General features: G+C 44.0%; 2 protein-coding genes across 2 annotated transcripts in view; both read right to left on the bottom strand.

Annotated features, from left to right (window-relative positions):
- Window positions 1–31: 31 nt before the first annotated feature.
- Window positions 32–10,738, bottom strand: LOC311112770 (NADH dehydrogenase [ubiquinone] iron-sulfur protein 2, mitochondrial-like). Its single transcript, XM_084155910.1, has 13 exons — window positions 10,619–10,738; window positions 9,430–9,533; window positions 8,863–9,053; window positions 8,535–8,655; window positions 5,293–5,405; window positions 5,027–5,101; window positions 4,643–4,806; window positions 4,421–4,540; window positions 3,933–4,062; window positions 3,562–3,657; window positions 3,116–3,199; window positions 563–620; window positions 32–282 (listed from the first exon to the last, which is right to left on the bottom strand). Exons 1-13 carry the CDS (start codon window positions 10,723–10,725, stop codon window positions 245–247), a joined length of 1,401 nt encoding a protein of 466 aa, XP_084012036.1. The 5' UTR covers window positions 10,726–10,738; the 3' UTR covers window positions 32–244.
- A 4,894-nt stretch (window positions 10,739–15,632) lies between these two features.
- Window positions 15,633–26,880, bottom strand: part of kirrel1a (kirre like nephrin family adhesion molecule 1a) — a 25,266-nt gene continuing 14,018 nt past the window's right edge. The window contains exons 3-15 of the mRNA XM_084155867.1: window positions 25,030–25,179; window positions 24,752–24,909; window positions 24,304–24,454; window positions 23,915–24,020; window positions 23,548–23,696; window positions 22,901–23,028; window positions 22,394–22,520; window positions 22,072–22,172; window positions 20,492–20,708; window positions 19,867–19,974; window positions 19,216–19,343; window positions 18,726–18,803; window positions 15,633–18,608 (exon numbers count right to left, since the gene is read on the bottom strand). Coding sequence (XP_084011993.1) covers window positions 17,943–18,608; window positions 18,726–18,803; window positions 19,216–19,343; window positions 19,867–19,974; window positions 20,492–20,708; window positions 22,072–22,172; window positions 22,394–22,520; window positions 22,901–23,028; window positions 23,548–23,696; window positions 23,915–24,020; window positions 24,304–24,454; window positions 24,752–24,909; window positions 25,030–25,179 — 2,267 coding nt within the window. The 3' untranslated portion in view covers window positions 15,633–17,942. The remainder of the gene's footprint in view (window positions 18,609–18,725; window positions 18,804–19,215; window positions 19,344–19,866; window positions 19,975–20,491; window positions 20,709–22,071; window positions 22,173–22,393; window positions 22,521–22,900; window positions 23,029–23,547; window positions 23,697–23,914; window positions 24,021–24,303; window positions 24,455–24,751; window positions 24,910–25,029; window positions 25,180–26,880) is intronic.

Here is a 26,880-nt window from a genome sequence, read left to right as displayed (position 1 = left end):
TAACCGTGAGAAAACGACACCATTTGACCAATCAGTCATATAATATTTATTAGGTTTATCATTACAGCATTATACATCGATGATTACGAGTGGAATTTGTCACTACAGATCATATAGATGATACACTATGTGAGGCTATGGACAGAAACTTCATCTGAGACAGACAGATCACGAAGACCGAGAAGGGAGATATCCTCTTCAGAGTGGAACCATTGTTATCAACACAACAGTCTGTTGTTTTAACTTAACGGTCAACTTCTCCAAACACAATGTCCTGGGTGCCTGTCACAACAGAAAAAAAACCTAAATCATTGGTTTAACCTCAACCATAACTATTTTAACAGGAATTACAAAGATAATTGCTGTTTGAGTTATAAGTATACTGATAATCAATGGTTTCAATGATAACATCAGGGTAATGTTCAGCAAGGATTTTTTTTTTTATGAAACAGAGGGGTACTACATGAACTTGTCCAATCAGAACAGATGTTTGTTGTTTTTCGTTGCAACACATTGCTGCAGTGTGCCCTACTGAACACAACCCAGTAGAAACATGTCTTACCGATAATGGCCACCACATCAGCCAGCATGTGTCCTTTAGCCATCATATCCAGGGCAGCCTGGGGAAGACAATACAAAACTATTAACCAACTACAATCAACCAACTACAATCCAACTATTAACCCATTACAGTCTAAACCCTGTCTAAGCCAGGGGAGTTCTACTAAGCTATATGCAATTGTTTTAAGAAGGTCATACACCAAGGATCATTTTGATTTTGAATTTTAAGACCCCTTGAAGATATGTAAAAAAATATTTGATGAAAAATATGGATTCGGCCTTACTGCTGTTAGCCCATATGAAAGTACAGATTAACAAATTCACTATGGAACAGATAGTCCACCCCAAAAAAAAATCAAAAAGGAAGTTTGTTCTGAAGTGTCTCTCCTATATATCTGAGAGATACATAATGTATAAGAAAGATCAGGAAACGCGCATACATACATATACATACACACACACACAGTGGGGAAAAAAAAGGATTTAGTCAGCCACCAATTGTGCAAGTTCTCCCACTTAAAAAGATGAGAGAGGCCTGTAATTTTCATCATAGGTACACGTCAACTATGACAGACAAAATGAGAAAACAAAATCCAGAAAATCACATTGTAGGATTTTTAATGAATATATTTGCAAATTATGGTGGAAAATAAGTATTTGGTCAATAACAAAAGTTTCTCAATACTTATATTGTTATATACCCTTTGTTGGTAATGACACAGGTCAAACGTTTTCTGTAAGTCTTCACAAGGTTTTCACACACTGTTGCTGGTATTTTGGCCCATTCCTCCATGCAGATCTCCTCTAGAGCAGTGATGTTTTGGGGCTGTCGCTGGGCAACACGGACTTTCAACTCCCTCCAAAGATTTTCTATGGGGTTGAGATCTGGAGACTGGCCATGCCACTCCAGGACCTTTAAATGTTTCTTACGAAGCCACTCCTTCGTTGCCCGGGCGGTGTGTTTGGGATCATTGTCATGCTGAAAGACCCAGCCACGTTTCATCTTCAATGCCCTTGCTGATGGAAGGAGGTTTTCACTCAAAATCTCACGATACATGGCCCCATTCATTCTTTCCTTTACACGGATCAGTCGTCCTGGTCCCTTTGCAGAAAAACAGCCCCAAAGCATGATGTTTCCACCCCCATGCTTCACAGTAGGTATGGTGTTCTTTGGATGCAACTCAGCATTCTTTGTCCTCCAAACACAACGAGTTGAGTTTTTACCAAAAAGTTATATTTTGGTTTCATCTGACCATATGACATTCTCCCAATCCTCTTCTGGATCATCCAAATGCACTCTAGCAAACTTCAGACGGGCCTGGACATGTACTGGCTTAAGCAGGGGGACACGTCTGGCACTGCAGGACTTGAGTCCCTGGCGGCGTAGTGTGTTACTGATGGTAGGCTTTGTTACTTTGGTCCCAGCTCTCTGCAGGTCATTCACTAGGTCCCCCCGTGTGGTTCTGGGATTTTTGCTCACCGTTCTTGTGATCATTTTGACCCCACGGGGTGAGATCTTGCGTGGAGCCCCAGATCGAGGAAGATTATCAATGGTCTTGTATGTCTTCCATTTCCTAATAATTGCTCCCACAGTTGATTTCTTCAAACCAAGCTGCTTACCTATTGCAGATTCAGTCTTCCCAGCCTGGTGCAGGTCTACAATTTTGTTTCTGGTGTCCTTTGACAGCTCTTTGGTCTTGGCCATAGTGGAGTTTGGAGTGTGACTGGTTGTGGACAGGTGTCTTTTATACTGATAACAAGTTCAAACAGGTGCCATTAATACAGGTAACGAGTGGAGGACAGAGAAGCCTCTTAAAGAAGAAGTTACAGGTCTGTGAGAGCCAGAAATCTTGCTTGTTTGTAGGTGACCAAATACTTATTTTCCACCATAATTTGCAAATAAATTCATTAAAAATCCTACAATGTGATTTTCTGGGGTTTTTTCTCTCAATTTGTCTGTCATAGTCGATGTGTACCTATGATGAAAATTACAGGCCTCTCTCATCTTTTTAAGTGGGAAAACTTGCACAATTGGTGGCTGACTAAATACTTTTTTTCCCCACTCTATATACACACTTTTTTTATACACATATTAGTGTGTAGCCCAAACTGTTCAGACAGAAGTTGGCAGATCATCTGTACTGACAGACGAGTCCCAAGACGCTTGTGGGGGTCGTAGAGCAAAACACCATTGTGTTCGTGAGTCTCATCTTTCCATAAAGGGGTCATAATAGTTTATAGGCCAAACCGTTTGGACGCTACAGACAATTTCGTGAGAAGACCAATTTTCAGGATGTCTCATGGTCTGACAAACCCTGATGTTACTCTGCCCATGCAAAAACACAGATAACTCTAGCTTAGATATTAATGGGGATTTTAAAAATGATGATAATTCGATTTTAGCGGGGCTGGGACATCGACTCTAACGGGAATTAACTATAAATAGCCTTGAGGATCTCGTTTAACACATTTAATAATTAATAACTACATTGAACAATGCAGGGTGTGAAGTCTGTCTGTGTGAGTGTGCATATATAGCTTAAACTCCACGTACCAGATGAGCGAATCCCGGAGCTTTGATTTTGCAGCGGTAGGGCCTGCTGGAGCCGTCAGACACCAGATACACACCAAACTCTCCCTGAAAGAGACAAGAGAGGAGATCACGTCACATTACACAACAGACCCACCTACAGCACATTACATTCAATGTCTTCATCTACCTAAACAGGGACTACAGATTAGAATTAGCCAGCTGGTTAAAATCTGGTACATTTACAGAATGTCCCTGGCTGTCAAATATAATATCTGCAATAAAGGATATGATATTGTGTTCGATCTAAAGGCATCCTATGACCTACAAAATGGATCAGGTGAAGGATAATCTCACCATTAGTAATGGTAAACTGCACCTATCAAATAGCCTCAGTATTTGAGGATAGGTGAAATGCAAGAGAGCGTCTCAAAGCCGTTACATCCATGTCTGAGGGAGGAAGGGCTTACCTTGGGTGCTTCAACAGCTGTGTATGTGGATCCGGGGGGCACCTGGTAACCCTCTGTGTACAGCTTAAAATGATGGATCAGAGACTCCATGGACATCTAACATTGGAACATAATTAAACCACCATTACAACTGATGTTTATGCTTATATAATAGACTAAATGTGCAACACTCCACCATGCACATTTAACTATAGAGTAAAGCAGATATAATCTGCGCGGATGATCTAAATGTCCTAAAATAATTTCACATCGAAGCTTTGATTTTAATTGTTTTTATCCATGCTTCTTTTTTTTGCTGCAGTTTCCTTGGGTTTTTTGAAAGGCGCTTTAAATCGAATGTATTATTATTCCAGCCAGTTATTGAGTCTCACCTTCATCTCAGATCTCTTGGGTGGGGCCACCTTGGCGTCATCCACTTTGATCTCTCCTGCTGGCATCTTGTTGAGGGCCTCGATCATGATCCTGAGACTCTGCCTCATCTCCTCCACCCTGCACAGGTACCTGACCAACACCAAGGAGGTGTGTGTGTGAGATATATATGTATATATATATATATATATATATATATATATATAGTTGATGTATTTTCACATTTTATTGACAGTATTTTCACATTTTATTGACAGATACCGGTTAGATATGTAGATGGGGAGACAGATGAGGGATATTGCAGAGAAAAGTGAGTAGCGGAATGCGGGATTGGTGAACCGCTGCCTCCAGGGGCATATGTGTTCCGGGTCAGGCAGCACAAAAATATTACTCAAAAGACAGACAAAATCTCTCATGTCTGCAAAGGCAATACTAAGTAAAAGAGAGCGAGGCTGACAAATAGAGAGAGGATAATAGGAGTTCCTCTCACCTGTCGTAGCAGTCTCCCTTACTGCCAATGGGGACGTCAAACTCCACCTCGTCATACTTGTCGTAGGGCTGAGACTTCCGCAGGTCCCACTTGATGCCTGAACCCCTCAGCATCACACCACTGACAGACAAGACAAGCAGAGGGAGTTAGTTACACATTTCATTCGGTTTTCAAAAGTTTGAGAGGAAAAGCGAGAGAGTGCGCAGTATATGTTTGCCTCACCTAAAGCCATAGTTGAGTGCGTCCTCAGCAGACACAACCCCAATGTCCACAGTTCGGTTCTTCCAGATACGGTTGTTGGTCAACATCTCCTCCACCTCATCTATTCTGATGGAGAAGTTCTTGCACCACTCGTAGATGTCGTCCATTAGCCCCAGTGGCATGTCCTGGAACAAACAGATAACGCAATCTTAGTTTTATAGCCACCATTACATCACATACATCGAATCCATAGGTGTAGGGTGAAGTTACCCCTAGATGTTGATCTTGGGTGAGTTTTGCGTTAAGGTTAGGATTGGGGGAGAGGATCCTGATCCTAGATCTGGACCTAGGGGAAACATCACCCAGGAGCAACCCCATAACACTTAGTTCCTAGGCAGCCCTCACCTGGTGTACTCCTCCAGGTCTGACGTAGGCTGCATGCATCCTAGCCCCTGAGACACGCTCATAGAACTCAAACATCTAGGAGAAGGATAGACACAAGACAGAACACCCTTTAAAAAAAAAACATCTGTGAATGAGCTCAAAATGGCTTCTACAGCAAACCTTTAATAACACAAGTCAATTAATAAATTCTTATTAACAATGACAACCTGCGTCCTATCACCTCAAAGAAAGGTCATACACTACTCTAGTCTATCCAGTGCCCTCACCTTTTCCCTCTCCTCAAACATCCAGAAGAAGGGGGTCATGGCTCCGATGTCCAGGGCGTGTGTGGTGATGGCCATGATGTGGTTCATGATGCGAGTCAGCTCTCCGAAAAGAACTACAACACAGAAATACACACTGAAAATGCATACTTACTTCACTATTGTTGCCCCTGTTCTTCCTGTGTGGAGAATTAGTTTTTTCACCTTTATTTAACCATTTGAGAACAAGTTCTCATTTACAACTGCGACCTGGCCAAGATAAAGCAAAGCAGTGCGGAAAAAACAACACAGAGTTACATATGGAATAAACAAAACGTACAGTCAATAACACAATAGAAAGTCTATATACAGTGTGTGCAAATGTAGCAAGTTATGGAGGTAAGGCAATAAATAGGCTATAGTGCAAAATAATTACAATTAGTATTAACACTGGAATGATAGATGTGCAAGAGATGATGTGCAAATAGAGATACTGGGGTGCAAATGAGCAAAATAAATAACAATATGGGGATGAGGTAGTTGGGTGGGCTAATTTTAGATGGGCTGTGTACAGGTGCAGTGATCGGTAAGGTGCTCTGACAACTGATGCTTAAAGTTAGTGAGGGAGATAAGAGTCTCCAGCTTCAGAGATTTTTGCAATTCGTTCCAGTCATTGGCAGCAGAGAACTGGAAGGAATGGCGGCCAAAGGAGGTGTTGGCTTTGGGGATGACCAGTGAGATATACCTGTTGGAGCGCATACTACGGGTGGGTGTTGCTATGGTGACCAATGAGCTAAGATAAGGCGGGGATTTGCCTAGCAGTGATTTATAGATGGCCTGGAGCCAGTGGGTTTGGCGACGAATATGTAGTGAGGACCAGCCAACAAGAGCGTACAGGTCACAATGGTGGGTAGTATATGGGGCTTTGGTGACAAAACGGATGGCACTGTGATAGACTACATCCAATTTGCTGAGTAGAGTGTTGGAGGCTATTTTGTAAATGACATCGCCGAAGTCAAGGATCGGTAGGATAGTCAGTTTTACGAGGGCATGTTTGGCAGCATGATTGAAGGAGGCTTTGTTGCGAAATAGGAAGCCGATTCTAGATGTAAACTCTGGAAGGAGAGTTTACAGTCTAACAAGACACCTAGGTATTTGTAGTTGTCCACATACTCTAGGTCAGACCCGTCGAGAGTAGTGATTCTAGTCGGGTGGGCGGGTGCCAGCAGCGTTCGATTGAAGAGCATGCATTTAGTTTTACTAGTGTTTAAGAGCAGTTGGAGGCTACTGAAGGAGTATTGTATGTCATTGAAGCTCGTTTGGAGGTTTGTTAACACAGTTTCCAATGAAGGGCCATATGTATACAAAATGGTGTCGTCTGCGTAGAGGTGGATCTGAGAGTCACCAGCAGCAAGAGCGACATCATTGATATACACAGAGAAAAGAGTCGGCCCAAGAATTGAACCCTGTGTCACCCCCATAGAGACTGCCATAGGTCCAGACAACAGGCCCTCCGATTTGACACATTGAACTGAGAAGTAGTTGGTGAACCAGGCGAGGCAGTCATTTGAGAAACCAAGGCTATTTAGTCTTCTAATAAGAATGCGGTGGTTGACAGAGTCGAAAGCCTTGGCCAGGTCGATGAAGACGGCTGCACAGTACTGTCTATTATCAATTGCGGTTATAATATCGTTTAGGACCTTGAGCGTGGCTGAGGTGCACCCATGACCAGCTTGGAAACCGGATTGCATAGCGGAGAAGGTACGGTGGGATTCGAAATGGTCGGTGATCTGTTTGTTAACTTGGTTTTCAAATACTTTCGAAATGCAGGGCAGGATGGATATAGGTCTGTAACAGTTTGGATCTAGAGTGTCACCCCCTTTGAAGAGGGGGATGACCGCGGCAGCTTTCCAATCTCTGGGGATCTCAGACATTACGAAAGAGAGGTTGAACAGGCTAGTAATAGGGGTTGCGACAATTTCGGCGGCTAGTTTTAGAAAGAAAGGGTCAAGATTGTCTAGCCCAGATGATTTGTAGGGGTCCAGATTTTGCAGCTCTTTCAGAACATCAGCTGTCTGAATTTGTGTGAAGGAGAAGCGGGGGGGGGGCATGGGCAAGTTGCAGCGGAGGGTGCAGAGCTGGTGGCCGGGGTAGTGGTAGCCAGGTGGAAAGCATGGCCAGCCGTAGCAAAATGCTTGTTGAAATTCTCGATTATTGTAGATTTATCGGTGGTGATAGTGTTTCCTAGCCTCAGTGCAGTGGGCAGCTGGGAGGAGGTGCTCTTATTCTCCATGGACTTTACAGTGTCCCAAAACGTTTTGGAGTTAGTGTTACAGGATGCAAATTTCTGTTTGAAAAAGTTAGCCTTTGCTTTCCTAACTGCTTGTGTATATTGGTTCCTAACTTCCCTGAAAAGTTTCATATCGCGGGGGCTATTTGATGCTAATGCAGTACGCCACAGGATGTTTTAGTGCTGGTCAAGGGCAGTCAAGTCTGAGGAGAACCAGGGGCTATATCTGTTCTTAGTTCTGTATTTTTTGAATGGGGCATGTTTATTTAAGATTGAGAGGAAATTACTTTTAAAAGAACAACCAGGCATCCTCTACTGACGGAATGAGATCTATATCCATCCAGGATACCTGGGCCAGGTCAATTAGGAAGGCCTGCTCGCTAAAGTGTTTTAGGGAGCGTTTGACAGTGATGAGGGGTGGTCGTTTGATCACGGACCCGTTACGGACGCAGGCAATAAGGCAGTGATCGCTGAGATCCTGGTTGAAGACAGCGGAGGTGTATTTAGATTGCATTCCATGACAGGCCACATTCCCTCTGTATATCCATGTTGACTGTTGAACTCCATGTAGCAACCTACTGCCCCCTAGTGACCTTGTATAAGAGGGAAAATAGGTCCAGATGATCTTACAAGGTTGTGCTTCTCACGCTTGTTACTGTCGTGCTGGTAAAGGAGGGAGGTGCAGCACTTTTCTAACCACAAATGTTCATCCCTGATCCAAAACGTACCGTTCTCTCTAAACCTAAACTAAGGCCAAAAAGCTTATATACTTGGCTTGCTTATTAGGGACATATTCACTAGGTACCAAACGGCAGCAAACAGGCTGAAATAGGGAGGGCTTACCTGGACTTGTCCAATAAGAAACCCTTTTTATGTTGCAAAATATTTTAATTGCACTAATGAATACACCCCAGTACCTGAGCTACTGGTATGTTTGTCCTTTCTGGCATGGTCATCTAGCAGCACCTAGTCTCACCTCTGATCCACTGTGCGCGGGGTGGGGCCTGGATGTTGAGCAGCTTCTCCACGGCCAGAGAGTAAGCCTGCTCATTGCACATCATGGACACGTAGTCCAGCCTGTCAAAGTAGGGCAGCGCCTAAAGCACACACACACACATACACACACACTAATGCAATTTATCCTATAAAAATATGCCTGATACAGAAGAGTCTAAACATGCATCATGTACATTACAAGCATCTTAGCCAGGACACTGATTCAAGTCACTTTCAGCCAATTTTGATATCCGCTGCACATACCTTAATGTCTCTGGGTGTGCTATAACATGGTAGCGGCTACGTACCTGCAGGTAGGTCTTGTACTCGATGAGTTTCTCTGTGCCGCGGTGCAGCAGGCCCACATGGGGATCACATTTCTTTACAGACTCCCCGCTGAGCTCCAACACCAGACGCAGCACGCCGTGGGCCGCGGGGTGCTGGGGGCCAAAGTTAATGGTCAGGTTAGACACCTCCTTCTCCATAGGAGCATCCTTATCTGTGGTGAGAAAGAGTGGTTGAGAGGAGATTCAGCAACTCTTGGAGGACAGTGGAAGTTGATAAGAAAGCTTTGTTATTGTTAAAAGTAAAACCAATGCGTTTCGGCTCTTGGCCTTCATCTGGGTTTTACAGATTAAAAAATGTAGGAGAGGTTGCAGAGGGGCTAGTTGGTTTGGAATTCATGCATACGAGTTGCGCTAAATCTATATGTAGAATGACTATGATAAAGTCACAGAGTATGATGTGGAATGATTCTAAATCTATGATAAAGTGATCAAGTATAGCAGGCAATAAAATACAACTACCACACAAACATTTCAATATTTATACAGGTCTCTGCCTAAATAATAACTAGCCTATAGATAAGGGCGTACCATTCCATGGTGGGGGGACCCATTTCTCAGTGATGGCGCTGGGATACATCACCGCACCGGCATACTGCTCCGCCCACTCCACATCTGGCTGCCATTGTTTCTGTCTGGAAGAACAGAACAACAAGCAACCATGATGTGTCAATGGGGAATGAATCAGTACTGTTTCTAAGCCGCTGTGTGGATGTGGATGTTGTTTAGCCAGTGTTTAACCTACACAGGCTCTTGAGGTAAGCTAACCCAGTCTCAGAGCAACCACACGTGCCAAGGAAACTCCTCCTAATGATAATGACGTAGAGGTCAGGGTTGGGCATTATTACATTCTAGGTCAGCCAAAACAGATGGGTCACTAATCACATTTCACACAGCATTGGTGTTGCACAGTATATCATGGTACCAAAACGGTTAGTACGGGTACATAGCCTACTTGTCAAGGCACAAATGTATGTTTTTCCGACCCTTGAAAAGCCTGAACTGTTTCAAGTTACTGTCTTACACGTATTGATGTTTGACTCTGAAGTGTTGTAGACCTCAATGCTGTAAATGGCACTTCCCATAACTTCAGCTAAGTAGCTAAACATGTTGTTGTTGAGTAACGTTAGCTAACTAGAACAAGTCAAGGTGGACAGCTAGCTAGCCTGGAATTCAGACCTGTTTAGTGTCAACATTCCACTCCTTGTACAAATGGTTTTTCAGACGACAGTGAAAAGCATGCATTTCATTTGCTTCAGCACATTAACAAATTGTTAGGTACTATGCTAGCTAGTTAGTTCGCTAGCAAGATGACAAGCCGGTCACGAATGTGCTAATATCAACTCAAAATCCACATGATTCGGCTAAGTACCAAACTAAACTCCACTCCAGCTCAAGTAGCTAACCGGTTGGCTAGATAACGAACAAGCAGCTAAACTCTCAAGCTGTTTAACGTTACAATAACTACACAACAGTCATGTTTGACATAACATAAGAAACATAGATCTAGATGTCAGGTGGACTGTTAAGTCTGAACGAAAATCCCAAACGCTTTTATATGGTGAGCAGGTAAGCCCTAAGGCTAAGGACTAATTTGCTAGCTAGCTAATGCTAGATAACGTTAGCGGTTATGTGAGTTAATTTTTTATCCCTGAACGACCTACTTGGATATCATTGACCAGTTAAACTATAATTGCACTTATCAAAATTAACATCTCACCTGTTTTGCAGGACAGTGCAGCCAGGGCTGACCAAATTACTATTTAAAATACATTTTGTTGAAGGACGACCAAGTTTGCTAAGCGACCTTAACATTGTCCCCGCCATCTTGGCAGTCTTCTTCTGTGGCTTTTATAGCAGACTGCAGCCCCAAAAGGTGCATTACCGCCACCAGCTGGACGGGGTAAAAAAAAAAAAAAAAAGGTTAAAAAACAACCATTCGTGGACGTGGTAGGAAAAACTAACTTCATCCACCCAAAATAAAACAATAATAAACCACATTGACAAAACCGAAACCAAAAAACATACACTTCTTCCTTCCTTCAAATCTCCTTAAATCTCCTCAAGCTTTTTACATTTGAGTCATTTAGCAGACTCTCTTATCCAGAGCGACTTACAGGAGCAATTAGGGTTAAGTGCCTTGCTCAAGGGCACATCGACAGATTTTTCACCTAGTCGGCTCGGGGATTAGAACCAGCAACCTTTTGGTTACTGGCACAACGCTCTTAACCACTAAGCTACCTGCCGCCCTCTATTACCTGAGAGGGTGGTACTGCTTGTGACAATACTACATTCAACTCCTCCGTCGAGAAGTCTTTCAGTCCCAGGAACTGTTCCTCCGCATCCACAATGATATCTATTTTCCTGGACTTGGCAGTCAATTAATCACCATAGTTATAAAGGCCACAAAGTTCACCTTCTTAACCTTTAACATATCTGGGTCCTGATATTGAACGGCAACCCCTGCAGCCTTCAGTGAAGGCCTATCCAGGACTCTTCAGGAGCACCATTCGAACCCACAACGCTTTAAACAGCCACTGCATATGAAATGCTCTGGACAGCCCTGACTATGGCCACCTTATTATTTTTCACCCGTGTTGGGCATTCCAAAGACGTGGCTTCATGGTTCCCACCGTAATTGCAACATGTCACATTTTCATCACTTTTAAAACACTTGATATGATTTTTCCCACAACTTTAACATCTCAGCTTCTCCCTTCTGCAAACACTTGAAACATGTCCAAAAGTTTTACAATGATCAAACTGCATTGGTCTTGGAACAAATGCTCTGACTGTGTAGTTTAAATATCCCAACTGCACTTGAGTAGGGAGAGACTCCTTATCAAAAAACAAAAGAACAGACTCTTCGATTCATCCGACAAGCATCAATCACTCCAGGAATATTTGTCATCTCTTCAACATCCACTTCCCACAAACGGCAGATATTACCCCCCTGAGGGATGCACTGTTCCGAAAAGACACACAGGACACATCAAACTTCTAAAATCGGATGAGACGCAACACACGCTCCTTCTGATCCTCTGAAGAACAAAAAATCTAAACAAGCCCCCCTATAGTGATCCTCACAGCATTCACTTTACCCAGCACTCTCTCCACCAGTTTGGATAAATCAAATGGTTTCTTCAAAATTGGTAATCCAATTAGCTGCTCCTCATTAACAAAATGGACTCCTACAAGATAAGAAGGGACAGTCTCATCACTGTATGCTACTTTGCTCCGTTTTCTACTCTTTTGGACAATATTCCAGTTCTCCTTGATTCCCCAGCCATTATATTGACGCTCCACATCAGCGTCCGCTTTCACCATCTTTTCCGGGGAGTGCATCCCATTGTCTGTGCTGCTTCTTCTTCTTCTTCTTCTTCTTCTTCTTCTTCTTCTTCTTCTTCTTCTTCTTCTTCTTCTTCTTCTTCAAAGTTGTATGGCAGACTAGACTTATTGTTGTATTGCCGCCACCTACTGTACGGGGTATTGAAACAAAAACAAAAATAATATATCTCGGGTCCCCCCTTCCCGCAATGGAAGGGGGGACCCGAGATATATTACAAAAAAATACAAAAAAAATCAAAACAACCATCCAACTCCTTCCGTTACATTCAAATGACATCCCTACACAGGCTCAGGTACCTGTGAGGACAGAGCATTCATTGACAGGATTCCTTGTAATGCCTCTGCAGAAAAGTTCCTGAGTCCCAAAAAACGCTCAGCCGCACTCACAATGATGCCTATTTTCTCCGATTTCCTCTCCGTTTGCGCAGTGCAGTTGATAACCAAAGTAATAAACGCTACAAAGTCCACCTTCTTAACATTAAACATGTCAGGATCCCCCTGTTGACAAGGAACATCATCTTGTGTTTCTACTCCTACTACCATTACTTCTTCAACTTCCATTACTTTCTTCCGCTCTTCTCATTGCCTCCTGATAGGAGACATTCTGGACAGCCGCTATTCTTGCCACCTCCGTATCCTTCACCTTAACAGGACAGTTCAGAAATTCGGGTGCATGTTCACCACCACAATTGCAGAATTTAGGCTCAGCTGGCATTTAATACTCCTCCCGTCTACATACACTTGACACATTAACAAATTATTTACATTTATCACACTGCATGGGTTTGGGCACGAAGGCTCTCACAGGGAATCTCATATAACCCAAATACACGTGAGAAGGAAGAGACTCTTCATAAAAAAACGATAGAATGGATGGAGTGGGCTTCTGCACTCCATCTACCATGCGGATCAGTCGTTGTGCACCAACCACCTGATCCAATTCTTCACATATATATCCTTTGCATTTACTTCTAGCGCCACCACAGAGATAACGCCCTTGATAGGCGCCCTGCTTCGAAGATCCACATACGACACATTCCAATCCGACATCTTCTTGAGGGGCAGAGCACGCTCCTTCTGTTCCATAGAAACACAAAAAACTAAATAAGCCAACTTCTCGTTATTCTCATTGACGCAACCTCATCCAACGCATCCACAATTTTAAAAGACTTCAAACGGATCTCCCAGGTAACAACATCGATCCAAAAAAGACTCAGGACTAGGTTTGGAATGACTAGTTTCCACTACCACTGTACTTCTCTTATTTCCTTTTGCAATCGAACTTTGAAAGTTTCTTGAAATGCAATCGCAAAAACCATCAAGCGCTTTGATGAAACTGGCTCTCATGAGGACCGCCACAGGAATGGAAGACCCAGAGTTACCTCTGCTGCAGAGGATACGTTCATTAGAGTACCAGCCTCAGATATTGCAGCCCAAATAAATGCTTCACAGAGTTCAAGTAACAGACACATCTCAACTTCAACTGTTCAGAGGAGACTGTGTGAATAAGGCCTTCATGGTCGAATTGCTGCAAAGAAACCACTACTAAAGGACACCAATAATAAGAAAATACTTGCTTGGTCCAAGAAACATGAGCAATGGACATTAGACCGGTGGAAATATGTCCTTTGGTCTGGAGTCCAAATTGGAGATTTTTGGTTCCAACCACCGTGTCTTTGTGAGACGCGGTGTGGGTGAACGGATGATCTCCACATGTGTAGTTCCCACCGTAAAGCATGGAGGAGGAGGTGTTATGGTGTGGGGGTTCTTTGCTGGTAACAATGTGTGATTCATTTAGAATTCAAGGCACACTTAACAAGCATGGCTATCACAGCATTCTGCAGCGATACGCCATCCCATCTGGTTTGGGCTTAGTGGGACTATCATTTGTTTTTCAACAGGACAATGACCCAACACACCTCCAGGCTGTGTAAGGGCTATCTTACCAAGAAGGACAGTGATGGAGTGCTGCATCAGATGACCTGGCCTCCACAAACCCCCGACCTCAACCAAATTGAGATGGTTTGGGATGAGTCGGACCGCAGTGAAGGAAAAGCAGCCAACAAGTGCTCAGCATATGTGGGAACTGCTTCAAGACTGTTGGAAAAGCATTCCAGGTGTAGCTGGTTGAGAGAATGCCAAGAGTGTGCAAATCTGTCATCAAGGCAAAGGGTGGCTAATTGAAGATTCTCAAATATAAAATATAGTTTGATTTGTTTAACACTTTTTTGGTTACTACATTATTCCATGTGTTATTTCATAGTTTTGATGTCTTCACTATTATTCTATAATGTAGAAAATAGTGAAAATAAAGAAAAACCCTTGAACGAGTATGTGTTCTAAAACTTTTGACCAGTAGTGGATAACAGAAAGGAGGAGATAGGAATCCCATTGGGAAATGAATGGAAAGTTAATCATCACGCAATCTCTTCTCAAAGTCAGGCTATGAGTTGAGAAAGGTGCCTATTTTATTTGAAAGTACGTAATGTCACGATTCCAAAGCTATATAATATCATATATAGCAAGTTAATTGTCTCACATCTCAGAAAATATTTGTAATGTTGTACTTCTTGTTTGACGAAAGTCATGCTAATGATGGGTTTTTGATCTAATGTTCAATTGACTCCCATTCATCCTTGAAGGAGAGCTCTCCTTCACCCAGAATCGCCCAGAATGTACTGCACGGCCCATTCACGTAGCATTTGCAATGTACACAATAGGCGTTTATGCTATTCCAATTAAGTTTCCCATCTCCTCAAAAGTATCTCTGGCTGTGCAGTCAATTATTTTCTTATTTTTTGGTTTGGGAAGCAAAGATGACAGAATTATGTTACTGCCACCTATCGTACTGAAATATAATGGAAGTTGAGTTGGCGCTAGAAAAATTGTGTGACAATACTCCAAAAGCATTGTTATGGTAGTGGAAGAAGTTAAAATTGTTAGTGTTGAAAATTTGACGCTAGTGTATTGTAGAAGTATGACTTTTGTAGTAGTGGGATAGTAGCCTTTAGTGGAATAGTAACAGTAGAAATAGTGAATGCAGTCGTAGTGGAAATAGTCAAGTTGCCCAGTAGAAGTATATAAGCATGGTGTTGTTGTGCTTTTTTACATTTATATAATATAATTATTAGTAAATTGAATGTGTACTGATAAAGTCTGTCAAATGATATTAATAAAGTTAATTGCATTGATTTGCTGTGATTAATCACATTTTCAAAGATTATTAAAAAGTATATATATATATTACATTGGGTTGTAGGTAATAATATATGTTGATTGTAGGGGAAAACACAAAATAAACTGTATTCTCTGAATTGGTAGTTATCCCATTCCCCTGAAAGCATCACACCACATGTTTTATTTTCTAAAAAACAGTGCTTTTTATTTCTGTAATACTGTGGAAAAATAATTACATACCATTTTTAAAAAATATTGGAGATAATGAACTTAAAAAATGAAAATGTGATTTTTGTTGTACATCTTTTGAACAGTTTTTCTCTGCTACGTAGAACAGTACAATAAGATTAACATTGTATTTCTAAATTCAAAGACACAATAATACAGGATACAGTCCTACCAGAGGTATAAAAGTATTGTAACAGGATTGCGAAGAGAAATGATATGGACATATTAATGCAGCGTTTCCCAAAGTCGATCCTGGGGACCCCAAGGGGTGCACATTTTGGTTTTTGCCCTAACACTACACAGCTGATTCAAATAATCAAAGCTTGATGATGAGTTGGTTATTTGAATCAGCTGTGTAGTGCTAGGGCAAAAACCAAAACGTCCACCCAGGGGGGGCCCCAGGACCGAGTTTGGGAAACGCTGTATTACTGAAACACACTCACACACATAAACACATACAGACATGCACACACACACATACTGTACACACTGACATGCATACAATATTCACGCACACACGCAGGTAGAGTACTGTATGTATATGCGTTACATACACACACACAGCCATTCACACATCTATACAAACACTGTACAAATAGATGTGCACGCACACACACACACTGCACACTCTCTCTCTTTCTCTCTCTCTCTCTCTCTCCCTTTTGCTCATTATTTCTTTCACCCACACACATTCACACGCCACTATATGTCAATACTGTAGAAAAACCTTCATTGCACCTTTCCATACACATTCTCCTCTGGCCTCGTCATCATGGGTGATTGAGTATGAGTAATGAAAGCGTTACGACATGTTCCCTAAGGCCACTCTGTTCTAAACCCCCATACACACCATCTCACTAGCCATGGTCCCATGTCTGTTTGTTCGCAAGTGTGACAATGACCATAGGAGTAGGCAAGACAGCACAAACAGATCTGGGACCAGGCTACCACATCTCCTCTTTCTATTTCAGCAGGGGGCACCAGGCTAAGGCTTATAGTCTGGATCCAAGCTGAATTCGCAATGTTTCACCATATAAATGATGTAGTATATTCATATAAATGGTGTAACAAATCAAATTCCGTTTGAATCCCAGGGTACCAGGCTTATAGTTCCATATGCCCGCAACCGAAACCCTTGGTAGGCCTAGCAACACACAACACCTGCCCATAGAAGGACCTCTACTGCATAAATGCTTGTAACCCAAGATTTACATCAAAATAAAGAGCAACATGGACACTTGGTAAAAAGTTTCCTGTATATACCCCCGCTTCCTGAATTCTGCCAGTCATCATGGCTGACAGAAACAGGTCCACAAATACTTATTTGTGTTTCTCTTTGTTTGTTGAGGTGAATATCACCCAAACAAATACTAAACGCTCTCAAGTTTGAACATTTTGGTCCACAGACACTTCCTTCACAGAAATATGACAAAAATAATTCAGTAAAATGTTAAAAAATAGAATACAAAGCTCTAGTTTGTTGGTGTGCAAATAAAAACAGACATATATATAATACAGCTATACGTAGATAACGAATGTCTAAGCAATGAATACTGTTTGTAACGCAGTGCAAAACGTACGATGGCCCCACTAACCAGCACCAATGTCGCCAATGAAGTAAAGCATTCTGGGATATATATGTGCTCTAAGATCACTGTATAAAACAACAACCAGCTAAAACAAAATGGCGGACAGTCATTACCCTCCACTGGTTGAGGTTTCTCCCGCCCAACGAATGAGTACCATATTTGACGGTCAATTTCTCCATGATATGCCTTACGGTAATATTTGGCAATCGTATATGGAATAAATTGCCTGTAACGCCCCTCCCTCTTGTCACTCATTACAATCTAAATTCATAGCACTTATGCTATTTATTTAGATAATTAACATCTAAAGATCTCTTGTTCTCTCTAGTCCTGTTTTCTCTGGTCTTGATTGTGACTTTCGCTTTCTGCTCTTTCAGAGCGAAGAATTGAACACTGGGAGTGTGGGAATTCTAGATTACAAGGAATTCCCCTCCCTGTCTCACTGGGATACTCTCCATTGTCCACTGATCTGGACTATCTCTCTTTCTCATACACTCCCTGTCTTGTGAGCAAATTCTAACTCCTGTGTGTGTGTGTGTGTCTGTGTGTGTGTGCCTGCATGTGTGTCTCTCTGTGTGTGTGTGTGTAAGCTCACACGTGTTTATGTGTGTATGTTTGAGAATGCGAATGTGTGTGTGTGTGTCTGAATGACAGTGTGTATGAGAATGCACCCTCACCCTCTACGTGAGAATGTACTGTATCTCACACATGTGTCTGCATCCTCTGTGTGTGTCCTCTGTGGCCGTAGTCAGAATGCTGCGAGGTATAGGAGAAGCGGGTAGAGCTTCCATACTTCCCCAGTCCAGTCTCTGACCCTGACGTTGCTGCCCCAGGCACCACCCCCACACCAGGCCCCACCACCGGCACAGGCCCCACCCCCGACCCCACCCCGTACATCTCATAGGATGGCCCGGCTTCCAAGGGAGCCAGAGTGGGCGGGGCGAAGCCCATGCGGTAAGGGGTATAGGGGTGAGAGGGATAGCCGTAGTTGTCGTAGGCCAGTTGAGAGGAGTCCAACAGGCTGCAGTCCCCAGGGAAGTCGCTGGTCTGAGGCGGGGGATTGGGAGGGGGCTGCTGGCTCTGCCCAGCCCGGGTGAAGGTGTTAAACTGGGCATAGCTGTTGTGGGACAGTCTGGAGGGGGGCCGGGTGTCGTAGCAGCTGGGGCGGCCAGGGGTGGAGAGGGGCCCTGGGCCTGGAGGGCCTCCTCCGCTGGCTGTGGCCCCTGATCCTCCAGCACTGCTGCTGACGGAGGTAGCGCCCCCTGCGGGGTTGGAGGACCGGTAGTCGGAGTAGTGCATGGAGCGGGAGGCGGGACGGCCCTCGTCGTGGGTGGAGGCTCGCACGTTGTAGTAGCCATTGGTGGGATCCTGGACAGAGAGAAGAAGACATATTGTAACTAAGGTGTGTGTGTGTCCGTGTGTATGTGTGTGTGTGGGTGTGTACGTGCATGTGTGTGTGTTTGCGTGTGTGTGTGATGATATCACCTTCAGGTCGTACTCCTGGCGCGTGTCTAGCGTGTCGCTGCGTAGGTCCTGTTTCAGTTCTACATCGTCTTTAAAGGGCTGAGAGGAGGGAGAGAAGGGTACAGAAGAGGGCAGAAACTAAACCATCAAACAACAAAAAAACAACAAAGGTGGGGAGGAATCCAACATAAGAGGCGAAGTAGAAGAAAAAGAGGAAAGGAAGAGAAAGTGACAGATCTAAATTTAGGTTGAAAAAGGGTCATCATAAGTGTTAAAAATGTCAGTATTGTGATTGGAAAGATAGAACAGCAAAAGTTGATACGATTGAGAAGAAAAATAAGTTCAGCATTTCTCTTAAGAGGTTGGTTGTGTAAGGTGATAGCTTCAGAGTTGAGGTGTCGTTGGAATGATTGAATAAACTTTATTGATCCCCTGAGGGGAACTTGGGTAACATAAACCAAAGGCAGTAAAGTTCAAGGCAACCTGCTGTCCCATTGTCATGGCAACTCACCGAGTACATGGCCTTGACCATGCGCGATGCCGTGGAAACGCTGCCGGAGTCCTCCTCCAGACTGTGGGTCTCCTTGTTTATTGTCTCTACCTTGATGTCTGGCTTACCCAGCGTGACCCCGCGACGACCTGGAAGCACAACACAACAGCACAGTACACAGTTGAATACTGCTGGATATGTCAGGGTATATTGATTTAGATGGATACAATATGTATACAGTATGTATATGTGCATGTGGGTTATGTGAATAATGTATAATGTGTAAAGGTAAATAATGGGTTCATATATTGATATCAAATCAAAAATCAAATAACATTCTATTTGTCACATGCGCCGAATACAACAGGTGTAGACCTTACCGTGAAATGCTTACTTACAAGCCCTTAACCAACAATGCAGTTCAAGAAATAGAGTTAAGAAAATATTTACTAAATAAACTCAAGTTTAAAAAAACAACAACAAAAAAACAATAATGAGGCTATATACAGCGGGTACCGGTACTGAGTCAATGTGTGGGGGTACAGGTTAGATATCTGAAGACAAACAGGTGTATGGTGTTTTTAAGGCATGGGCATATGAAACATGTATTGGTATGTGTTTGATACTTTATAGATGGTTTGTCTGTGTGGAGTAGATGCAGGTGTCACTCACTGCCTTTGCGCTGTCGGTAGAAGACCAGCACCAGGACTAGTAAACACAGGAACAGCAGGATGGTGCAGCCAACAGTCCCTCCTGCTATTATACCCACTGGGACCTCCTCTGAGAGAGGGATGAGAGGAGAGAGGAATGGAGGGAGAGAGGAGGGAGGGAGGAAAGGGGGATAGAATGAGACAGAGAGAATGGGGAGAGGAGAGAGAGCGATAGAGAGAGAGAGAGAGAGAGAGAGAGAGAGAGAGAGAGAGAGAGAGAGAGAGAGAGAGAGAGAGAGAGAGAGAGAGAGAGAGAGAGAGGAAGGGAGAGAGAGAGAGAGAGAGAGAAAGAGAGAGAGAGAGAGAAAGAGGGAGAGAGAGAGAAAGAGGGAGAGAGAAAAGGAGGGAGAGAGAGGGAGAGAGAAAGTACAGAAAAATGTAAGTAGTCAACACAATACAACATGCAGATTCAGCTAAAACATTGTGATAGAGCAGGTGTGAGTATTGTTGTTGTTTTTGAGGAGAGATGTCTGGTCGTATCAAGTTAGGAGTATGAATATAATGGTTGTGAATATAATGGTGGTGAATATATGGTGGTTATTGTTGCTGTTGTTGCTGTTTTTGTTGTTGTTTGTCTCTGGTCATACCAGTCTCCTCCAGGATGATGATCATGGTCCCGGGACCGAAGGCGTTCCAGGCGGTACAGTTGTAGGTGGACAGGAAGTCAGCCTCCATGACGTTGTTGATGGTGAGGGTGGAGAGGACAGCCCCTCCCTCAGACAGAGGTTTACTCTGCTCCACCGTGTACCTCTCCAACAGAGTTCCCTTCTCCTTCTCCCATACGTTCTCTTTCCACGCCCACACCTGAAACACAGACAGACAGACAGGCGCAAGTTAACACACCCATATGAACCCCAGTACATTATGTTTACTGGCATACACATACATATGCATTATGCATTTACACACATATTGTACACATGCAGGCATACTGTACACACAAGTGGGCATACAAAGATGTACACACAGACACATCCCCACTAAAGTAAACAAGCAAACACATACATACATACATTAAAAACACATTCACACACACAACGCACACAGAATGAGATTCACACATTACCAGCAGCAACCGTTCTAAGCCTCTCTATCTCTCTATTCTTGGACTATAGAGTAACATGTAGTGGTTTTAGAGTTGGTGAGAATCTTACACACTTCCGCAACTTCTAATCCGCTAAAAGCTATTATTCACACTGAAGTATGAGAGAGTATTTAAAAATGCATGAGGCCACATGTTCCGGTAATCTTCCATTTATTCTGAAAAACGAGAAACTCTGACGGAGGCATTTACTGGGACAACTGTTCCAGCCAGTCCTTCATATTTTATAACTCCCTTTCTGTCCCTGCATTAAGGACGCAAGCTGGTGCGTCAGAGAGAATCAAACTCACAAACATTAGAGACAAGAGGAGAGGAGAGGAGGAAGAGACCAACTACACACTGACTACGTCCCAAATAGCACCTTATTCCCTATACAGTGCACTACTTTTGACCATGGCCCATAGGGTGCACTGTGTAGGGAAAATGGTGCCATTTCAGATGCAGCCACTGTCTGAGAGCATCCGGACCAGAGAGACAAGTGGAGGAGAAGAGATATCAGCTGGTTTCAGACACTGTGACTGGCTGCACTAGAAGTGTCCCTCTACTAGAAATCTTGTTTACTTGGTGGGTCTCAGGACAATTCGAAAAGATTTTGGTGGCCATCACATGACGATAATGTATAGGTGGTAATCTCACGACGATAATGCATAGGTGGTAATCTCACGACGATAATGTATAGGTGGTAATCTCACGACGATAATGTATAGGTGGTAATCTCACGACAATAACATATAGGTGGTACCCACAACGATAATGTATAGGCGGTAATCCCATGATGATAATGTATAGGTGGTAATCTCACGACGATAATGCATAGGTGGTAATCTCACGACGATAATGTATAGGTGGTAATCTCACGACGATAATGTATAGGTGGTAATCTCACGACAATAACATATAGGTGGTACCCACAACGATAATGTATAGGCGGTAATCTCATGATGATAATGTATAGGTGGTAATCTCACGATGATAATGTATAGGCGGTAATCTCATGACGATAATGTATAGGTGGTAATGTATAAGCTTGCAGTAGAGTTTGTACAGTATCAACTGTCAACTTACAATCTTGTCCGGTGGTGGAGAGCTGGCAATATAGCATTTGACCTCTCCTCTCTCCCCCCTCACCGCATACTGGACGGGCTCACTGGAGATGATGGGGGGACCTGGATAGGAAGAAATAAAGAGAGTGAGCTTGAGAAAGAGTGAGGGGTGGTACATTCCACTTCATGTATAACAAGAAGAAATACTATACCAATGAATAGTTTGAAATGAAAGTTGCACACTCCAGTCTTCATAGCAGTATTAAAGCCTACATCAAATCATCACACACATTTGAACCATAAACTCCAGCTTATCTATTCGTGTGATGTGTGGTGTTCCTTACCGTTGACAGTGAGCGTGACCTCTGTCTCTCCCACTCCGATCCTGGGGACGATGGCCTTACACACGTACTGCCCAGCGTCCGCCTGGCTCACTGACTTCAGGAACAGCTGGTTGTTATTACTAAGGACCTACACAAGGGATGGAGAGAGAGAGGAACAAACAGAGAGTCAGGGGCAAACAGAGAGAAAGAGATGGACAGACGAAAAGGGGAGTGCGATGATGTGGCCGGAGGCCATTCTACTTTTTTAGAGGGACAAAAGATAATAAAAGAGAAAGAAAGAAAGAAAGAAAGGAGAGATAGGAAGAAAGAAGACAGACAACGGAGAGAAAAGAGAGGGGGAAAGAGATGGTTGTCGTTACTGAGGACCTACACAACGACAGAGAAAGAGAGAGATGGACAGAGCAGTGGCGCAAAAGAGAATAGAGAGACGGAGAGATACAGAGGATAGAAGAGATAAAGGGAGCGAGAGAAGGAAGAGAGTGGAGGAGTGAGAGAGCTGGCCCTCACCATATTGGAGCCCTTCTTGGTCCAGGTAAGTGTTAGAGGAGGGTTGCCGGCCCATTTGCAATTCAGAGCGACATCAGAGTCCATGTCCACTGTCACTGGTCTGGGCTCCACTACCAGAATAGGACCAACTGGGGAGAGAGAGGGAGGGAGAGAGAGAGAGAGGACTGATAACAAAGTCAAAGACAATACAAAAATGACCAGGTAAAGAGAAATGAAAGACTGACAGAGAGAGGAGAGAGATTGAGATCAAGAGACAGAGAGCCAGACAAACAGACAGACAGAGAGAGAGCCAGCCAGACAGAGAGCGAGAGAGAGATAGAGAGAGAGAGACAGACAGACAGACAGACAGACAGACAGACATACATACAGACAGACAGACAGAGAGAGAGAGACAGACAGACAGACAGACAGACAGACAGACAGACAGACAGAGAGAGAGAGATAGAGAGACACACACAGCCAGACAGACAGAGAGGGAGACAGACAGACAGACAGACAGACAGACAGACAGACAGACAGACAGACAGAGAGACAGAGACAGACAGACAGAGCGACACACAGACAGCCAGACAGACAGAGAGAGAGACCGACAGACAGACAGACAGACAGATGCTATTGGCCAGCCATGGAGGTCTAGTCAGACTCACAGTGTACATCGACCAGGATGCTGACGTTGGTTTTGCCCACGGCGTTGAACACTGAGCATGACACTGGCTCAGTGAAGAAGGAATGGTCAGCTTTGGTGGTGAGCACACTCTCTCTGGCCCCCTGCAGGATCACTCCACCTTTAGCCCACCTGAGAAAGAACACATACATATTGTATGAATAAACATGTACTGCCAGAGCTGTAGGTTTGATTCCCGCATTGGCCAAAAACATGCACACCACGACTAACACATTAAACATGTAACTACCCAAAATACAACTATCCAGCAAGACTAATGCACGGCTAGAGAGAGAAACAGGTGGACATACAGACAGACAGAAAGACGAACAGATAGATAGAGGACATACATGTATCCCATGATAGGAGGGTTGGCGGAGGCTGCGCAGGTGAAGGTGACTCTGTCCCCCTCTAGGACGGAGCGAGGCTCGATGGACAGGGTCACCGTGGGGGGGTCTGGAAAGAGAGGATACACAGGGTTACTGAGGCACACCGATACATAAGCAAATAAGCAAATGATAGAGAGAAGGAGGGAGGAGGGGGGTAGAGAGAGATGATGGAAAAAGAGAGAATCCCTCAAGGGTCCTGGGCAGTGATCTGTGATCTACTGGTTTTCATTAGTAGCTGTTGTCTTTGAATAACATCAGATATTCAGTCATACAGTCTGTAGTGAAAACGATGTAAAGCTAAGGGGATGGTTATGAACAAGTCTTTACGGTGTACTTTGAGGGTGACTTACGGTGTACGTTGAGGGTGACGGTGGTGCGTTTCCCGGTGGGGATAGCCAGGTTACTGGCCACGCAGCTATAGTTCCTCCCTGTGTCTGTGTCCACTGGGTGGATGGGCAGGAAGCTGTGGGTCGTCACCCTCTTCCTGTCTGGGAGCACCTCCTGATGGAGACAGATGGAGGGAGGGAAAGAAGGAACGAGGGAGGGAGGGAGACAGATAAATGGTCAAGAGAGGGGTAACAATGGACTCAAGAGATGACGGCCAATACAACTATGAGAAAAGGTAGGCGTGACGCAATGAAAGTCAGTGACTGTGTCCAATGTGTGTATGTATTTGAGTGTGTGTGTGTGTGTGTGTGTGCATGCCTGTGATATGTACTTGTGTGTGTGTGTGTGTGTGCATGTGTGTGTTATAATACTATGTGTATGTCTGTGTACATGCATGTTTCATTGACTCACGGTAGTGCTGACTGCTCCATCTACAGGGATCCCGTCTTTCTGCCACTCTATCATGGCAGGGGGCTTGGCCCCGCGGGACACACAGCTCAGGTTATAGTGGTCCCCTGCATTCAGCAGCACCTCAGGGGCCCCATCTATCACTGGGTCATCTGGGGGGACTGGAGATAGGACAGGGGGGTTACACACATATGGGAATACACACACACACACACACATATACACAACCACACACAAACACTTACACAACCACACACACGCACGCAGTTGCTGTATCTTACTGAGGACGGTGAGTTTGGCTCTTCTAGAACGTAGTGCAGCATCAGGGGCCTGGCACTCGTACAGGGAGTCATCAGACAGCTCAGCTGAGATGATCTCCAGGTTATACTGGCCCAGCTCCTGCACCCGCAACACACGGTACCTCGGCCAGGCTGGGGGGAAGGGAGAGAGAGTCAGACATAGGGACAACCAGTAGATGCTGGTTAAATGATAAATGAGAAGGACAGGCTCATTTGGAATGTATTGAATGTAATGATAACAAACCAAAAACACCTGTGCATAATTATTTATGCAAATGAAAACAACCATGCAAATATTCATATATATGCGCATGTATGCACACTCTCTCTATCTCTCTCTCTCTCTCTCTCTCTCTCTCTCTCTCTCTCTCTCTCTCTCTCTCTCTCTCTCTCTCTCTCTCTCTCTCTATTTATCTCTCTGTCTATCTCTCTCTCTCTCTCTCTCTCTCTCTCTCTCTCTCTCTCTCTCTCTCTCTCTCTCTGTCTATCTCTCGCTCTCTCTCCCCCTTCCTTCCTCCCCCCTTCTCTCACTCGCTCTCTTCTAGCGCTCACAGCTCCCGTGATGCTATACATTCTCACCAGCAGGTGGCAGCCATGCTCTCTTTCACCAGCAAGAGAATAAAATGCATGCATTATGACAACAACGTTTTAGAGGACTCCAAAGGGACAGAAATGCTGTAGCAGATTTCATATCCTTTCTCTTCACATATAAATTCCATCTGAATCATTCTGTCACAGTAGAATGTACTGTATGTATATCCATATGCTTCAAATGAGCTTACCCTCCCATAACCTTGTGTGTCCTTGTAACTGGCATATCATGTGTGTCTGTGTGTTGTCTATGCATGTATTTGCATGTGAAATGTCGAGAGAGCGAAAGAGTATGAAAGGGAGAGGGAAAGAGATCAAGGGAGCGAGGGAGAGAGGCAGGGAGAGAGAGCGAAGGAGCGAGGGGAGAGGCAGGGAGAGAGAGAGCGGGGGATCGAGGGAGAGAGGGAGTGTGTGTATGAGGGAACCAGTGTTCATTCACATGTTCTATTTAAAAGCTTTGGCTTGAAGCACTGAACCATTACAGTACAATATGATTGAAAGAGAGAGAGAGAGAGAGAGAGAGAGAGAGAGAGAGAGAGAGTAGAGAGAGAGAGAGAGAGAGAGAGAGAGAGAGAGAGAGAGAGAGAGAGAGAGAGAGAGAGAGAGAGAGAGAGAGAGAGAGAGGGGGGGGGGGGGGGGGGGAAAGAAAGAGAGAGAAAGCGAGAGAGAGAAAGAGAGAGAGAGAGAAAGGAATGGTGAGGGGACAGATGAAGAGGAGCAGCAGAGGAAGGGAGGGAGAGAGGAATGAGAGAGGGTTTGAGAGAAAGCAGAGGCAAAGAGAGGGAGGAAGAGAGAGTGTGAAGGAGAGGAAAAGAGTGGCAGAGGGGGAGGGAGGGAGGGAGAATGAAGAATGAGTGAGGGGTTGAACAGAGGCAAAGAGAGAGCGAGACGGAATGAAGCAGGAAGAGAAAGCTGCAAAGGAAGAGAAAGAGGGATAAAGGGGAAAGTGTGGCCTGAAACAGAATGTAGGAAAAGCAATGAGTTTACATATTTTTTTTTTTAACAAGCCTTATTTCTTACAGATAGGAGAGATAGAACGTGTATGTTCGTGATAGAGATAGGTATTTAGAGAAATTGATAGACAGACAGAGACTCAGCGACATAGAGATAGAGAGGAGAACGAGAGAGAGAGACAAAGAGAGAGACAGAGAGAAAGAGAGAGGGGGGGGGTAGAGATAGAAAGAGGGGGAGAGGTGGTAGAGAAAATAATAATAATATGCCATTTAGCAGACGCTTTTATCC

The sequence above is a fragment of the Coregonus lavaretus genome (genome assembly GCF_964263955.1).
Source record: "Coregonus lavaretus genome assembly, chromosome: 39".
NCBI lineage: Eukaryota > Metazoa > Chordata > Actinopteri > Salmoniformes > Salmonidae > Coregonus > Coregonus lavaretus.
The sequence above is the reverse complement of the archived record's forward strand: the minus strand, read 5'-3'. Positions and strand labels throughout refer to the sequence as shown.

Coding starts and splice junctions, on each gene's coding strand:
- LOC311112770 (XM_084155910.1), bottom strand. CDS start 10,725: ATGGCGGGGACAATGTTAAGGTCGCTTAGCAAACTTGGTCGTCCTTCA. Junction 4,807..5,026: donor GACCTGGAGGAGTACACCAG/GTGAGGGCTGCC, acceptor TGTTTGTTCCAG/GACATGCCACTGGGGCTAAT. Junction 3,200..3,561: donor CAGCTGTTGAAGCACCCAAG/GTAAGCCCTTCC, acceptor TGTCTCTTTCAG/GGAGAGTTTGGTGTGTATCT.